Source organism: Carex rostrata, chromosome 9 (assembly GCF_964058835.1).
Source record: "Carex rostrata chromosome 9, lpCarRost1.2, whole genome shotgun sequence".
Lineage (NCBI taxonomy): Eukaryota > Viridiplantae > Streptophyta > Magnoliopsida > Poales > Cyperaceae > Carex > Carex rostrata.
This window is the reverse complement of record NC_135926.1, coordinates 5,360,447-5,376,690: the sequence shown is the minus strand read 5'-3', so window position 1 is coordinate 5,376,690 and position 16,244 is coordinate 5,360,447. Positions and strand designations below refer to the sequence as shown.

At 33.2% G+C, this 16,244-nt stretch overlaps 2 protein-coding genes and 1 non-coding gene across 3 annotated transcripts; all 3 read right to left on the bottom strand.

The window, feature by feature from the left end:
* Positions 1–1,487: 1,487 nt before the first annotated feature.
* Positions 1,488–1,560, bottom strand: TRNAA-AGC (transfer RNA alanine (anticodon AGC)). The gene has a single exon. It is a non-coding gene; the product is annotated as a tRNA-Ala (tRNA).
* An 8,406-nt stretch (positions 1,561–9,966) lies between these two features.
* Positions 9,967–11,732, bottom strand: LOC144559600 (uncharacterized). Its single transcript, XM_078308669.1, has 2 exons — positions 11,615–11,732; positions 9,967–11,469 (listed from the first exon to the last, which is right to left on the bottom strand). Exon 2 carries the CDS (start codon positions 11,465–11,467, stop codon positions 10,181–10,183), a length of 1,287 nt encoding a protein of 428 aa, XP_078164795.1. The 5' UTR covers positions 11,468–11,469; positions 11,615–11,732; the 3' UTR covers positions 9,967–10,180.
* A 367-nt stretch (positions 11,733–12,099) lies between these two features.
* On the bottom strand, positions 12,100–15,550 carry LOC144559793 (alcohol dehydrogenase-like 7). The gene is made up of 9 exons (XM_078308914.1): positions 15,334–15,550; positions 15,052–15,238; positions 14,208–14,536; positions 13,620–13,702; positions 13,470–13,545; positions 13,307–13,371; positions 13,105–13,200; positions 12,552–12,713; positions 12,100–12,438 (listed from the first exon to the last, which is right to left on the bottom strand). Exons 1-9 carry the CDS (start codon positions 15,368–15,370, stop codon positions 12,322–12,324), a joined length of 1,152 nt encoding a protein of 383 aa, XP_078165040.1. The 5' UTR covers positions 15,371–15,550; the 3' UTR covers positions 12,100–12,321.
* Between the last annotated feature and the right edge of the window lie 694 nt (positions 15,551–16,244).

The window sequence follows — 16,244 nt, the reverse complement described above, 5'->3', positions numbered from 1 at the left end:
GTATCTGGCCATTTATATACCTGAAACAAAAAAAAGATATTATTTGTTCTTAAATTAATTTATTAAACTGCATATACATACTAATGATTTATTAAAGAGGAGGGATCCAATTACATTATTTTTTGGTGACACCAAATTACTTTATTTATTTTCGAAGTTTTTAAATTTCAAACAGTCGATCTAAACCGTTCAACATGATGATATATTAAAAAATTCAAATAGCTGACAGAAAGCAAATTTTTTTTATGAAAAATCTAGTCTTCAGTTGTTATGACCAATCAAATATACGGTGTGTTTTGATATATTTATGTCAATTAACTAGCTCACTTGAAACATGGTGAATTTTTATTTAACTAATTATTAAAGCGAGAATTGTAACTAACTTTGCACTTCTTTATTTTTGGTGACAATATAAATTGACGGATCATCAACTGAATGATAAAAAATATGTTTTAATCACGCTGATAAATGACCCATAAAAAAAAAAATTACTTCGATGTTCCGCTATAACAATTATACTGGTAATATTTTTTTACATTTCTTCAACTGTGTAGCGTCCTATGTTACTCTGATACTTCATCTAGAGCCCCGTATCTATATCGGATAATCTGGATGCACATCTGATACACGTAGATCAACTGAGCCGCCCAACCCAAATTAATTTTGTTAAGTGCTGCAGGACTCGAACACGGGACATTTTGATTTTCAGCGAAATGTCAGCGAAGATATGTATCGCTACACTAGCTACATATTGTATCCCCGTATCCGATTCAATATTCGTACCCATATTCTGCAACATAGATAGCGTGTATTATTGCTTAAGAAAAACTATAATAATGGAAAATATCATTGTAAGAATTTTTAGATTGCTCCACAGTCCACACTATAAAAGGCCCTTCCATCCTTTTGTATTTCAAATTTTACGTTTGATATTTTTTTTTTGTAACGGGACACGCAGCGTCGGAGATCCCAGTAACATTTTTGGAATGTTACTGAAAAAGAAAATATTTTGCAACCTGGGCCACTATAGCCCATTTCCCCCTTATCAATAACTGCGCCGTCGAAAGAAGTTTCAGCACTTGGCCCATCTATCCTATTATCCATGCGTACAACTCGGAAATGCCTGGTCCTGGATATGTTAGGTATGACATAGTTGGTAGTTGGTACCGGTACTTCTGTACTTGATGTTTGAAATGTAGGCCTAAAAGAAGTTGCATGTATTTCAAACTCATTGGAATTTCGTTACAGAATAGCCCATTTCCCCCTTATCAATAACTGCGCCGTCGAAAGAAGTTTCAGAACTTGGCCCATCTATCCTATTATCCATGCGTACAACTCGGAAATGCCTGGTCCTGGATATGTTAGGTATGACATAGTTGGCAGTTGGTACCGGTACTTCTGTACTTGATGTTTGAAATGTAGGCCTAAAAGAAGTTGCCTGTATTTCAAACTCATTGGAATTTCGTTACAGAAAAAAATATTGAAGTTGGAGATGCGGGGTATCGATCCCCGTACCTCTCGCATGCTAAGCGAGCGCTCTACCATCTGAGCTACATCCCCGTTATTAAATATTGTAAAATGTCTTAATATATTAATTATATTTAACAACTGCAGTAATTTTGTAAAATTCAGAAGTGTAAACCAGCAATTCTGTATAAGTTGTTCATTTGGCGAACTATTTAGTACAATTCTTTGTAGGTAATTTGACATCCATACTAATATATATGTTTTTTCATATAGCATACTAATAAACATCCATACTAATATATATATATTTTGAATTTTTTGAATTTTTTTAGATTTATTGAAAATTGAAGTTTTTTTTATAGTCCAGATTTGTCTGAAAACAACAATTTTCAATAATACTAAAAAAATAGTAAATTTTTTTCAAAAATATATAAAATTTGGTCTCCAAACACATATTAATATGGAGAACAAGATGAACGGTTTGAATCGGTTATTTGGACTTCGAATCCGATAATTTATAGTCCAATATACAAAAATGCCTATACATTGCAATGAATGGTAGCCACACACACACACACACACATATAGAGGGTCTGTCTAAATTGCTGCTGGCAGCATTTCAGCAGAGGTGATGCCGGGGATATATTTAGCCGTGTGATGTCCAAACAACAAATCCAAACCGTTAGATGTTTAATCCATATTATAATCTACTTGGAGACCAAATTTTACATTTTTTGGAATTTTTTTACTATATATTAAGTTGGTTTGAAAACTGCTGATTTCAGTAAATTTCTGCAGCATTGAAATCAACGGTTTTCAAACCAGCTTAATATATACTAAAAAAATTCCAAAATATGTAAAATTTGGTCTCCAAGTAGATTATAATATAGATTAAATATCTAACGGTTTGGATTTATTGTTTGGACATCACAAAATAAAAAAAAAGCGACAGCACTGCAGGCAGAAATGCTGCCGGCAGCAAATCAAAGTGGTAGTTCCTGAGCTTTGGTGCTACCAATTTGTTTTTCAATTTTTAAAGTTCAAAATGACGATCCGAACCGTTCAAGTTGTTCTCCATATTAAATTTTGGTTGGAGACCAAATTTTACATTTTTCTGAATTTGTTTACTATTTATTAAGCCACTTTGAAAACAGTTGATCCAACGGTGGCTTCTGATTTTACTGTTTTGTTAAGACACCGTTGGATCAATGATTTTCAAAGTGGCTTAATAAATAGTAAAAAAATTCAAAAAAATGTAAAATTTAGTCTCCAAGCACAATTTAATATGGAGAACAACTTGAACGGTTCGGATCAACATTTTGAACTTTGAAAATTGAAAAACGAATTGGTAGCACCAAAGCTTAGGAACTATCACTTTGATCTTAGCCAACCTCTATATATATACGTATACACACATATATATATACATATGTACATACATATACATCTCTCTCGAAGGCTATGCTACTTCGCGAATTAAACAGACTGTTTTAATTCGCGGTCATATCTCTAGTTTCGAAGTCCAAATAGCTGATCCAAACCGTTAGATATTTAATCTATATTAAAATGTGCTTGGAGATCAAATTTTACATTTTTTGAAATTTTTTTACTATTTATTAAGATTGTTTGAAAATCGCTATTTTTATTAAAATTTTGCACCATTAAAAAAACAGCGATTTTCAAACCATCTTAATAAATAGTAAAAAAATTATAAAAAATGTAAAATTTGGTTTCCAAGCACATTTTAATATAGATTAAACATCTAACGGTTTGGTTCGGCTATTTGGACTTCGAAACTAGAGATATGAGCGCGAATTAAAACAACCCGTTTAATTCCCGAAGTAGCGTAGCCTTACTCTCTCTCTCTCTCTCTCTCTCTCTCTCTCTCTCTATATATATATATATATATATATATAGGGTCTGTCTAAATTGCTGCTGGCAGCAGTTCTGCCCAGGTGCTGCCGGGGCTATTTTTAGCCGTGTGATGTCCAAACAACAAATCCAAACCGTTAGATGTTTAATCTATATTATAATATACTTGGAGACCAAATTTTACATTTTTTGGAATTTTTTTACTATTTATTAAGCTGGTTTGAAAACCGCTGATTTCAGTAATTTTCTGCAGCATTGAAATCAGCGGTTTTCAAACCAGCTTAATAAATAGTAAAAAAATTCCAAAAAATGTAAAATTTGGTCTCCAAGTAGATTATAACATAGATTAAACATCTAACGGTTTGGATTTATTGTTTGGACATCACACGGCTAAAAATAGCCCCGGCAGCACCTGAGCAGAACTGCTGCCAGCAGCAATTTAGCCACAGCACATATATATATATATATAGGTCCGGCTAATTTGCTGTCGGCAGCATTTCTGCCCAAGGTGCTGCCGCCCCTTTTTTATTTTGTGATGTCCAAACAACAAATCCAAACCGTTAGATGTTTAATCTATATTATAATCTACTTGGAGACCAAATTTTACATTTTTTGGATTTTTTTTACTATTTATTAAGCTGGTTTGAAAACCGCTGATTTCAATGCTGCAGAAATTTACTGAAAACAGTGGTTTTCAAACTAGCTTAATAAATAGTAAAAAAATTCCAAAAAATGTAAAATTTGGTCTCCAAGTAGATTATAATATAGATTAAACATCTAACGGTTTGGATTTGTTGTTTGGCATCACAAAATAAAAAAGGGGCGGCAGCACCTTGGGCAGAAATGCTGCCGACAGCAAATTAGCTGGACCATATATATATATATATATAGAGAGAGAGAGATGGGCTACGGTGAGTTGCGAAGTAAAACGCGTTTCTACTTTTTACCGTATTTTTATTTTGAAAGTCCAAACGATCGATCCGAACCGTTAGATGTTTAATCCATATTGAAATGTGCTTGGAGACCAAATTTTACATTTTTTGGAATTTTTTTACTATTTATTAAGCATTTTTGAAAATTCCTGTTTTGCTGTGAACAGTAAAAACAGTAAAATTTTTTGGACAATCAGATCAGCGACTTTCAAAATTGCTTAATAAATAATAAAAAATTTCTAAAAAATGTAAAATTTGGTCTCCAAGCACATTTCAATATGGAGAACAAGATGAACGGTTTGGATCGACATTTTGAACTTTAAAATCGCAAAATATGAGCGTGAAGTAAAATAGTCGCTTTACTTCGCAACTCATCGTAGCCCATCTCTCTGTCTCTCTCTCTCTCTATATATATATATTAAAGTGATTGTTGTAATTTGTGCTCATATCTTTAGTTTCAAAGTTCAAAACGTCAATCCGAACCATTCAAGTTGATATCTATATTAGATTGTTCTTGGAGACCAAATTTTATATTTTTTTGGAAATTTTTTACTATTTTTTTTAGAATTTTTCAAAATCAGTGTTTTTCAGAAAATTCTGGACCATCAAAAACAATAATTTTGAAAGATACTAAAAAATAGTAATTTTTTTCAAAATATATAAAATTTGGTCTCCAAGCACAATGTAATATGGATATCAAGTTGAACGGTTTGAATCAACGTTTTGAATTTTGAAATTAGAGATATGAGCGCAAATTAAAACACCCACTTTAATTTACAAAGCATGGTAGTCTTACTCTACATATATATGTGTGTATATATATATATATAGAGAGAGAGAGAGAGATGGGCTATGGTGCATTGCAATGCATGGAGGAGTTTGTGCATTGGACCATAAATCTAAAATTCAAAATCCAAATGACCGATCCAAACCGTTCATCTTGTTCTCCATATTAATATGTGCTTGGTGACCAAATTTTACATTTTTCTTAATTTTTTTTACTATTTATTAAGTATTTTACAAAATTGTTGATCCAACGGTGGCTGCTGATTTTACTGTTTTGTCAAGCCACCGTTGGATCAACAATTTTGTAAAATACTTAATAAATAGTAAAAAAATTCAGAAAAATGTAAAATTTGGTCTCCAAGCACATATTAATATGGAGAACAAGATGAACGGTTTGGATCGGTCATTTGAATTTTGAATTTTAGATTTATAGTTCAATGCACAAACCCCTCTATGCATTGCAATGCACCATAGCCCATCTCTCTCTATATATACACACACTTACATATAGATGTATATGTGTGTGTATTAATCACAATTTAACATAAATAAATTGTGACCTACTTCAGAAATCAAGCCTATTAAGATAATGGAAAAAAGGATACACAATCAATAAGATTGTATGCTGCACGGTTAATCGTAACTTATTTTCTTTGAAAATAAATATTTCATTAATTGAATTTATTTATTCTGATACTCTGGGATAGCCTACTAAGATCAGAATTATAGAGACTAAATGCTTTTATTCCTGATCGAATTATAGAGTCAACTGGTTATCAATTCGAGTTAACTCGTAACTCATTAAGACCAATTGTTGTTTAAATTTTAAACAATTTGAATTTCTTAAAACCTAAACAGTACATAATAAAAAGAAAATTTAACAAATTTAACCAAAATAAGAAAAAAAAAATACATATTCACTGCTTCACTGGGGATTGGGTTGGGTGACTTGGGTACTTCTATAATCTTCACTCTCAATTTAGCTCTTTTAATCCTGACCCATGTACATCTGATTCTTTGATGTGGAGATGGTCAATAGGGGGTAATTTTTCTTTTCATTCATATTATAAGTGACTTGAATATGGAGGTATTATCAATATTGAATATGACTCTATTTGAGCTGCAAGAATACCTCTAAAAATTAAAGTATTTTTTGGCTTTTGAAAAGAAATAAAATTCTAACAAAGGCCAATCTAGCTAAAAGGGGATGGACTGGAGATACCTCTTGTCCATTTTGTGGTAATTTTGGGACAGCTGACCATCTATTTGTTACTTGTTACTATGCTTTTCAGAGTTGGAGTTGGATTGCAGCTCATAATAACTTCATTTCTTCTGGTTCTACTATGTCAGATATATAGTTTTTAGCAGCCCCTATTCCATTAAAGGAACCGTTATTGATTGAATTCATTCGAGGAGTAGTCTTATGGACACTTTGGTTAGAAAAAAATAAATTGTATTTTCAACATTATAATATTCCTTCTTTGCAATAGGGTCTAAGATAATCTCTTTGACTAAATTTTGGTGTTCATCTCTTAATAGTAATTTATTACCTTGTTTACATCTAATTTTGTCTTTCGATACTACTTCTTTGCCTTGTCAGGCTTTGATAATTCAAAGAACATATATGGATCCTTCTTGGGCAGAGGAAGAGGATGGGGAAGGGGCAGGGGTAGTACCAGCTATTCTGGAACAAGAAGATGAAATCCACATGCTTGGTACCAAGTTCCTACTAGCTCTCGAATGAACTGAGTGTTTTTTCTATGCTGATTTGCCTTGTTTTGTAATCTTGTAGTATGTTGTATTTTTAGCTCAGCTGCTGTTGGGATGCTACTACTTGTTTGTTATGTGATTTTTGTATGCTATTACATTATCCATATTTGGAGATTGAAATGGCCAAATTCTATTAGTTCAATGAAAACTAGTGGATTTTCCCACACTATTTCAAAAAGAAGAAGATACTTTTGAGATTAGATGTGGTTCAACTCCATATAACTTGAGTTAGTAATGAGCAAGTTGGAATATGTTCGTGCTCAATTCATTAAGTTAATGAGTCAACCAACTCGAGTTGGTAGTGGACGAGTTATTAATGACTGAATTATGAGTGAATCACGAGTTACAAAAGTCCTTCATCATATCGTGGAGGCGGTGAAGAATATTTTTATCAGCCCTATTTCGGATAGAAAATAATGAATTGATTTGTAACCCTATAGCTCTGCTTGAATTCTCAATAAAAAGATAATTAACTCCAGATATTCATAAAATCTAAGAAAATTTAAATTCATCATCCAATTAGTGAGAATAAAAAATATTTGTTCTTCAGCTTTCACGGTCTACTTTTATGAAGAGCACAGTGCAGAAAATCGTTCTGTTGGAGAGAATAAAAAAAAATCACAACTGTTGTTCACAAGTTACTTTTTAGAACGTAGTTACTAGTTAGGGTGCATTGTAATCAGCCGATTTCAAATAATATCGTTTTTTTTATATTCATAATTTGAAATTGACTCATATAATTTTTATGAAGATTTAATATGTTTGATCATCATTCCTTTTTAAAGAAAAAACTGACTATTGTACAATATGTACAACTTAGATTATTGAGATTTTTCTACTTGAAGTATGTAACTTATAAGGAAATTATTAATATTTAATTTATTAAAAAAATATGTTATTTAATTTTTTCTTTGTATATTTTTGATACCCATTACTTAAAAATCTACCTCCAACTCTAATTAGAAAGAACCGAAAGTGAAAAAAATATCTGATATTCACGGTTTTCTGTCACGAATGTGCTGAAGAATCAGCCTAATTTCAGAAATCCATACAAATTTATAATAATGTCTAAACTAAAAATAAATAATATCTAATGAAATCTTATTAAGATTTTTAAATTTAAAATCATTAAAATTAAAATTGGTTCCAAATAGAAAATATATGACTCGAAACTATGTACAATATCGCAATGTATGCCAGATTAACCCGATATCCTGACGGATGAATCAAGTATAGTGGCAAATTAATCATTCTGATCTGTAAAATGCTCTTCTAATACAGTATAAATTGTGATTTGTCTGTCGACTCTGATGAGTGAGGCCGCCAAGACCGTTGACACAGTAGGTTTTGATAAAATGAAAATAGATCACGAAAATGAAGAGGAACTCTGTACAATGGCATTGGGTATCTGGCAAGAAAATATTAGCAATGTGAAGTTGATCAATTAATGCTTACATATAGTTGACAGATTATATATAGTAGATTGATAAAAAAAATATATAATCATAATGGAAAATTGTAAAGTTGGTACCAACATCTCTTTTTGCCTTTTATTCTCATGTTTCACTCGACTAGTTGAAGAATTTTGGTTTTGGCCTTTTATTATGTTTTTATTGCTTCAGAAATAAAGTTTATCAAAACTCCAGGTGATGCACGAACGATCAAGAAATTGGAAAAAGTAATGGAAAGATAGATTTTGTTCTGAGATCACACAGATTCTCAATTCTTTGATAAAACTGATACATAAAAACTAACTTCTGCCAAAAGACATGACGTCTGTTTAAATACAAATCCTAAAAACAGAAAATACATAAAAGATACATAAAAGATTCTAAAACTCTAAAATTATAAAGAAAGGTCCAAAAGTCCATAAAGGAAGACTCGGATCGCGAATTTGAGCCCGCAAAATGGGCGAAATGAATCATAGATTGTTTCGGATCCGGTTTTGGGCTGTGGAGTTCCTGTCAAAATTTCAGCCCGATCCGACGGACGGATCAAAAGTTACGCCCCTTTTCGTGAAGCATGCGCATGACCATATTGCATCACCAGGGACCACTTCTGGGATAAAGACCCACATCAACTGAATTTGATTATTGCGTTCCCCGCCCAGATTCAAGGTTTTCAGTTGGCTAGCCCTATTAAATGGAATCTTAACACTCGATAACTTAATGAAAAACTTGGCTAGCCCTATTAAATAGAATCTTAACACTCGATAACTTGATGGAAAACTTGGCTAGCCCTATTAAATAGAATCTTAACACTCGATAACTTGATGAAAAGAGGAATATGCATAGTCAATAGGTGCATTGTGTGTAGACAGGATGCTGAATCAGTAACACATCTATTTGAGACCTGCACAGTGGTGCAAACACTACATGACAGTGTGGCTTTTCAGCTGCAAACCGCACGACCAAACTTCAGAGGATTGACAGGTACACAACACACTGTTCGAGAAAAATCCATATCACAAATAACTCATTTTATCACCTGGAGAGAGAGGTGTGGGAGGATTTTCAGAGGAGAAGATAGTATGATGGATGAACTGCTGAGTCAAATAACAAAACAGTTCAGTTACAGTGCAGTTACAGCTTGGGGCAAGCAAGAATGTAGAAGATGGCACTTTCAGTAGTTCCAATTCGATTCCTATCTCTTTTCTTTTTTCTCTCATTTTTTATTTTACTTATTGCTATTTTTCTTAGTTTTCATTTCTGTTTTCTTTAGCATTTTTTATTTCTGTTATTTTCTTTTCCTAAGCTGATTCAGTACCTTATTATCAGCCTTGTATTATTTTCTCATTTTGGTTCTTACACAACTTTTGTAATGGACTATTTCATCAATCAAATGGGGGCTTGACTCCTACTTTTACTCAAAAAAACTCCAGAGGCCACTTAAAAATTTCTTTAGCCTGCAGAAACTACTTGCCCAAAAGATAGAAGTGCAAAATTTCTATGGTAGAAGTATTTTAACTTTTCTTCCATAATTTATTTTTTCAATTAATATTGTATAGCCGAAGTTTAAAATTTTTGTTGATAAATATCATGAAACTTAGACACAATCGAAACAAAAAAATTTAAGAAGAAATAACAGTGACAATGAGAAATAGACGGTACAAATTTACTTGTTGTATTTAGATTCCTTTGTTTTCTAATTTAGAAGAAAATAATCGGATGTGCTGTTTGTTCTTAATTTACAATATGAAAAAGAAAAGAAAAGAAATAAAATAAAATAAAACAGAGGTGAAAATGCTTGATTGAAGTCCAAAACACAGGACCAAAAAAGCATAAACACTTTCCTCCATGTTCACATAAAAAGTTTATATTATTATGAAAAAAAATAAACATAAACAATATCAATTATTTATGGAAGCTTTTCCATCTAAGCAAACCCTCAAATTTCTTCCGAATTGTCTCACTCTTCTTCAATTTTATCATAACCCGAGTTGGCGTACCTGGCGCCTCTTTACATTCAAAATTGGTACCTTTTAGGTGATCCTTCTCTTTTCTATCCGGTGAACCTATCATATCAGAGAGGCAACCAATTTTCTCAGTGTCACCGCATGAGTACCGCCTTCCATTTCTCCAGCGATGTCCTAGCGGTGATTTTGCCAAATTTCGCTTAGCAACTCTACCACCACCCTCACAAACCACTGCCTTTGGTGGTAATCTTGGCGATTCACCTTCAAATTTCACCGAATTTTTGTTTGAGTTCATGGTTGAAGTTGCAACAAGTAAGCCTTTTAGTTTTTTGACGCTATCTAATGCTGCTCCTTCACTGACTTTTATCGATTCGAGCTCATGTTTTAAGGATTGTATGGCATTTTCTTTCTCTTTCAATAAGTCCTTGAGTTGTGAGTTTTCCTTAAGCGCGATATCTCGTGATTCTTTAGCAACCGAAGCTTCATTTATCATGTGTTTGATTATATCTCTAAGGTTGTATACTTCTTGTCTGGCACCTTTTTCTGAGGCGATTATTTTCTCATTTTCTTCCTTTATTGTAATCATCTCTGCTTCACATAAAGATATGCATTGCAAGAATCCATTCTCTTTTTCTCTCCACGAAAGAGACGACTCATCTGCTTCAACTTTAAGCCTGTCGCTTTCGTCCAAGGCAATTCTAAGATCTCTTTCCTTTTGTCTTAGAATGATCTTCAAATTATTATTTTCCTTTTCAGTTTCTTCAAACTCCAATTGGGTTGCTGTCAGGCGCTGTCGTGCCAAAATAGACTCGTTTGTGACTTCTTGAAGGGCTAGTGCTAGACCATCCAGAGCCTTTTTGCTTTTCTCCTCTGCCTGTGTGGCGCGCTTTAGTTGGTTGTTTAATGTACCAGTTGGGGTTGTTTCTAGTAATTTCACAGCATCATCAAGGGAATGGATTTCAAGCTTGGCCTCTTCAAGACAAATTTTTGTTTGTTCTAGTTGTTTGGTTTGCGAGGTGAGAGATTCGAGCAATTTTCTTTCAGATTCTTTGGTTTTTGCCAACTCTTGTTCAAGGATTTCAAGTTTACATCTGCTGCTCGATGGGTACAAACTTTTGTCTGAGCAGCTTCGCCATTTAATTCTCTCAAGCTCATGTTGTGCTTGAGTTCGTTCTCGCTTCTCCTTCTTTAACTCTTCTCGGAGATGTTTAAGTTGCTGCTGCATCTCTGAACAAAATGTAGGGCTTAGAAATATGAAGGATTGAATTTCTATCTGAAGGATTACTAAGAGAATAAATCATAACATAAATTATGGATCCAAATTTAACTTCGCGTGACAAAAAAAAAAAAAAACTCAAGGGGAAAAACTTACTTGGCAGAAACTATCTGTTAAATTAATGATTTGACTGATAACGACAATAATGTTTGTTCTTCCTCTCACTCAAATGAAATTTTTGAGAGAGAGAGAGGAAGAAGAAAGAGAAAGGAGAGGGATCAGTTGGTATTCAGTTTTGTATATGCCTTCTAAATATAGACATGTACTTTTTCTAAGCTGGCACATGCTAGCATTTTCACAAAAAAAATGGAAGGATGTCGATAGCTGACATGATTTTTATTCACAGGAATGCCCTTAATGCCTGTATACAGCAGTAAACAATTATTAGCTAATATATTGTTTCAAAAATAAGTATTTGCATATAGTTTAGAGTTATTTGCTAATTTTCCTGAAAATAGGTTTTTAAGGTAATCAATTACCGGAAAATGTCATTTATTGGCATTATCATTTGCAGTTATACAAACCATACATGACATCATTGTAAATAGGTAACAACAGTAAATTTGATGAACAGCTTTAAATGATCAGTGCAAAACTAATCATCATATATTGGCATTAATTATAGTTTGCAGTAATACAATTGCCCATTACACATGCTGCATTCCAATAAAAAGACAAATACGTTAAATTTGCATGAAGATCTAATTAGTATTCTGAATTTATTATAAATCTTTCTTGAAATAACAGTGATGGGTTTTTTTATTCAAGATAAAAGCTATTCACTAAATTTCTAATTTGTTTCTTTATTTGTCCATCCAAATAATACATCTGAGGCTTTTTCCTTCAATTAGCAAATCAAATGCTTTGTTTATTTCATCTAGACCAATCTCATGCGTTATGAACTTGTCAAGCTCCAGTTCCTACAATATATTTGATTTTAAAAAAGAAGTTAGCAACAAAAATAAAACACCATGCAATCTTTCATCTAACAGTACTAATAATGAAAATTAATCAAGGAAAAGAAAATTCTTGCCTTATTGAGGTACTTATTGAGAAGAGTTGGGATGTCATCTTTAGGTTTGATCCCTCCAAACAATGATCCCATTACGCATTTGCCATTTAACAGTTCATACGGTGCTATGCATAAAGGCGAGCCATGCATCTCTACTCCTAGTATAATAGTCTTACCCCAACCCTGTATCATAAAAAAAAAGGAGAGGTTCGTTTTAAAAATGTGTTTTTATTCTCTAAATTGTCAAAAGGTTGACAAAAAGATTGAGATGGTATATTGGTATCAAATTGGAAATGGAGGAGATTACACAGTCCAATTAATTAGAAGATAGTGTAATGGGCTTTTCTTGGGCCAGATACCATAAATGCGAATTTGTAAATACGGCTTAATACTGTTTTGGATAATCACCGGGCTGGCTTCTTTTTTTTTCAGACTCAATTGTTCATCGCACAAGAAATATACTTTTGAGAGTTTGGTACCAGCTGTTGGTACCCTACCCTTGTATCTTTAGGTTTCATTAATGAAACTGGTGAGATATCCCACTGTTTGGTACCAGCTGTTTTGTTAAAATAACCTGACGAGAGCTTTTGAATGCATCGCTCATTAGTGATGATAAGCCTATGCACTCGAAACAGTAATCAGCACCGCCATTTGTCATCTCAATAATCACCTATAAAGAGGATGAAATAGTGAGATCATTACATATATTTTTTGCGCAGGGTTGATTGATCATTGATCGTATAATAGACAAACAAAATGAATTATGGATTATCGACCTCGCTGACTGATTTCTCGCCAATCTCCTTTGCATTCACAAAATCTGTCAAACCAAATTTCTTTCCTGCAAATATATAGAGAATCAAATGAGAAGAAAATGCTGATTCCAGAAATAGTACCAAATTTAAGAAATCTCAGATAGATATTACTAAATTATCTCACCGAGTTCAAACTTGTCAGGATTCAGATCAACACCGATAATTCTTGAGGCTCCGCGGATTCGACATCCTTCTGCAACCTGTTGTCAGCTAATTAATAAATACACTAGAGAAATTAGGAATTAGAATTTAACAGATTGTGAAAATGACATACTGCTAAACCAACTGATCCAAGGCCGAATATTGCAACAGTGGATCCAACCTCCACGGCAGCCACTTTCCATGCAGCGCCAACGCCTATTAATAAACTCAATCAATTTCAACTTACTGAAATCCAGATACACGTCCTTATCAATGAAAGTAACCTTTTTTTTTTAATTTATCATGTTTAGAAATTAGACATGTAGTACAATAATAATATAAATAAAAATAAAAATAATATTAATATAATAATATAAATAAAATAATAATATTATTATTATTATAATGTATGTGAGTTTATAATTGATCAACCTTTGGGATCTGGAATTCATTAATAAACCAGAATATCCCTAAATAATCAATTTTTGAAAACACTTAGTCTATAGAACCCTAACATTATTGCCTTTCTTTTTAAGGGTCACGCAGTAAAAAAAAGGTCAAACAAAATAACAACAGTCAGATGTTGAGCATAACAAATTATTTGATTTTGTACAAGATCAAACAAAATAACAACTTAATTTTTAAGGGTCACGCAGAAAAAAAAGGTGATGACAAGAATATATAATTTTTCCAAAGTCTAAAAACAATATATTTTGTGTACCTGTTGACACGCCACAGCTGAGCAAGCATAACTTGCTATGCTCAACCGCTGCATCCAACTTGACAACCTGAGTAACATCCACTACAGTGTACTCGCTGAAGCTCGATACACCGGTAAAGTGGTAAATCGGCTCTCCATTTGTGTCGGTAAACCTAGTCGTGCCATCCCTTGGCATTGCAGCACTGATTTTAAATGGTAGCAGTGAGCATATGTTGCTTCCTCGTTCTGAGGTGCAGTCGTCGCACTCATGGCATTGTCCGGTGAAAACGGGGACCACTAAATCGCCCACTTTGAACTCATTTACGTGCTCGCCTATGCTCTCTATTGTCCTGTCGAAGCCATTCGATTTAAATTGTCTCTTGTTAGTGAGATTTGTGTTGTCACTAAATATATTCAGTAAACTAAATCAACAGTCAGTACACCAAAGTCTGATCAAGTTGAAAATATGTATGTATGGTTTTTCTGTCATCGATTGAAAACAAGCTAGAAATGTGGAAAAAGGCTCTTTTCATGAATAGCAGGAATATTAAAACAAAAGAACCGATTCTTCTTTTCCAAATCTCGTGTGGTAGTTTGTATTGCAAATGCTGCACATGATCATCTCATATCCTGGCCATAATATGCACACCAGAAGAAATAAATTTCTAGAACAGAGGCTTCATCATCACAAAAGAACAAAGAACAAAGAACAAAGAACAAAGAAGAATCGAGAGATATATAATAGTGACTACAAGGAAAACAAAAACAAAACACATTGGATTTTATTTCTTTTGGGGACGGCGCTTAAGCTAGAGAAATCATGGGAAACTAATCAATAATTGAGTTGACAGAGCACACAACTTACCCGACGGCCTCATGTCCGAAGATCTTGGGATGAACTGTGATTGGGCCACCCTTCATGCGCCAAAATGTGATATCACTATGGCAAAGTGAGGTACATATGATCTTTATCCTAACCTCATATTCTTTAGGTGGCGCCACCACCACCTCCTCTATCTGGAGTGGTTCCCCTGCCGCTCTGCTTACCGCCGCTGCACACGTATATGTGAAAATTTGCAAAATTGTGTGAAAAAAACATAGAGGAAATTTGGTAGTGTGAATTTAAGTTATTATGGACCAATTTTACCTTTGCATTTGATGGGTCTTGGTGTGGCGGTAGACATGGCGTATGTGTCCCTTGTCAAGAATGTCGTTCTTTTTCTATGACAGGATTAAGGGGCCATAGATGCTTTTGGGCTTTATATGTGTGGCATGGGGTTGGTGATGTAGTTAAATATATATATATTTTTGCATTAATTAGTTTTTTACTGGCGTTCTTTGTATGGATTAGCATCATTCGTTTTCTAGAACAAAATTATTATGTTGATTCTTGATGCTCCTCTGGTCTATTGCTGACCGTCCATCTGGTTCTCATCTATGGCACAGATTTGGTCACAACCACCAACACCTAGTTATTATATTTTTCAATTTGCCAAAGAGAAAACTAAGTTATATTTTTTTTATTAGATTAATTAATTTGTCCATGATGAATTTTTATGTTCTTTTATGTTTTACTGAAACGGAAAAAATTCAAATCCCAAATTCCATAAATTGTTTTTGTATAAAATAAATGGCAATCAAATTTTATTTGCTCGGCATCACATTTTTTTAAAATTCAAGTCATAATCATACGAGAAACAAAATTAATATAGTTGGCTAAAACAATATTTTTGTAATAGAATATCACACATTCAAAACTCGCCATTAAACTAATTTTAAAATATACATATAAAGACTTGGCTATTTCTTTATTCAAAAGTTTTTTTTTTATTTTTTGGAAATTGCTTGGTAGGGCTACAAAATTTCTTTATTCAAAAGTTATACTGACCCAGTTGAACTTTATTCGATCCGATCCTCACAACTTGGACCGATATGATTGAACGATTGATCCTCTCCAATTGTGCAGATACGATTGATGAGTCCAGCTCCGTACATCAGCCATTGTTTTGTCATAAACTTTCCAGACAGATGTGCAGGTACGGATTCGTTCCCAATCCA

Coding starts and splice junctions, on each gene's coding strand:
- LOC144559600 (XM_078308669.1), bottom strand. CDS start 11,467: ATGCAGCAGCAACTTAAACATCTCCGAGAAGAGTTAAAGAAGGAGAAG.
- LOC144559793 (XM_078308914.1), bottom strand. CDS start 15,370: ATGTCTACCGCCACACCAAGACCCATCAAATGCAAAG. Junction 13,703..14,207: donor CAGCTGTGGCGTGTCAACAG/GTACACAAAATA, acceptor GTTTATTAATAG/GCGTTGGCGCTGCATGGAAA. Junction 12,714..13,104: donor CATTCAAAAGCTCTCGTCAG/GTTATTTTAACA, acceptor TTTATGATACAG/GGTTGGGGTAAGACTATTAT.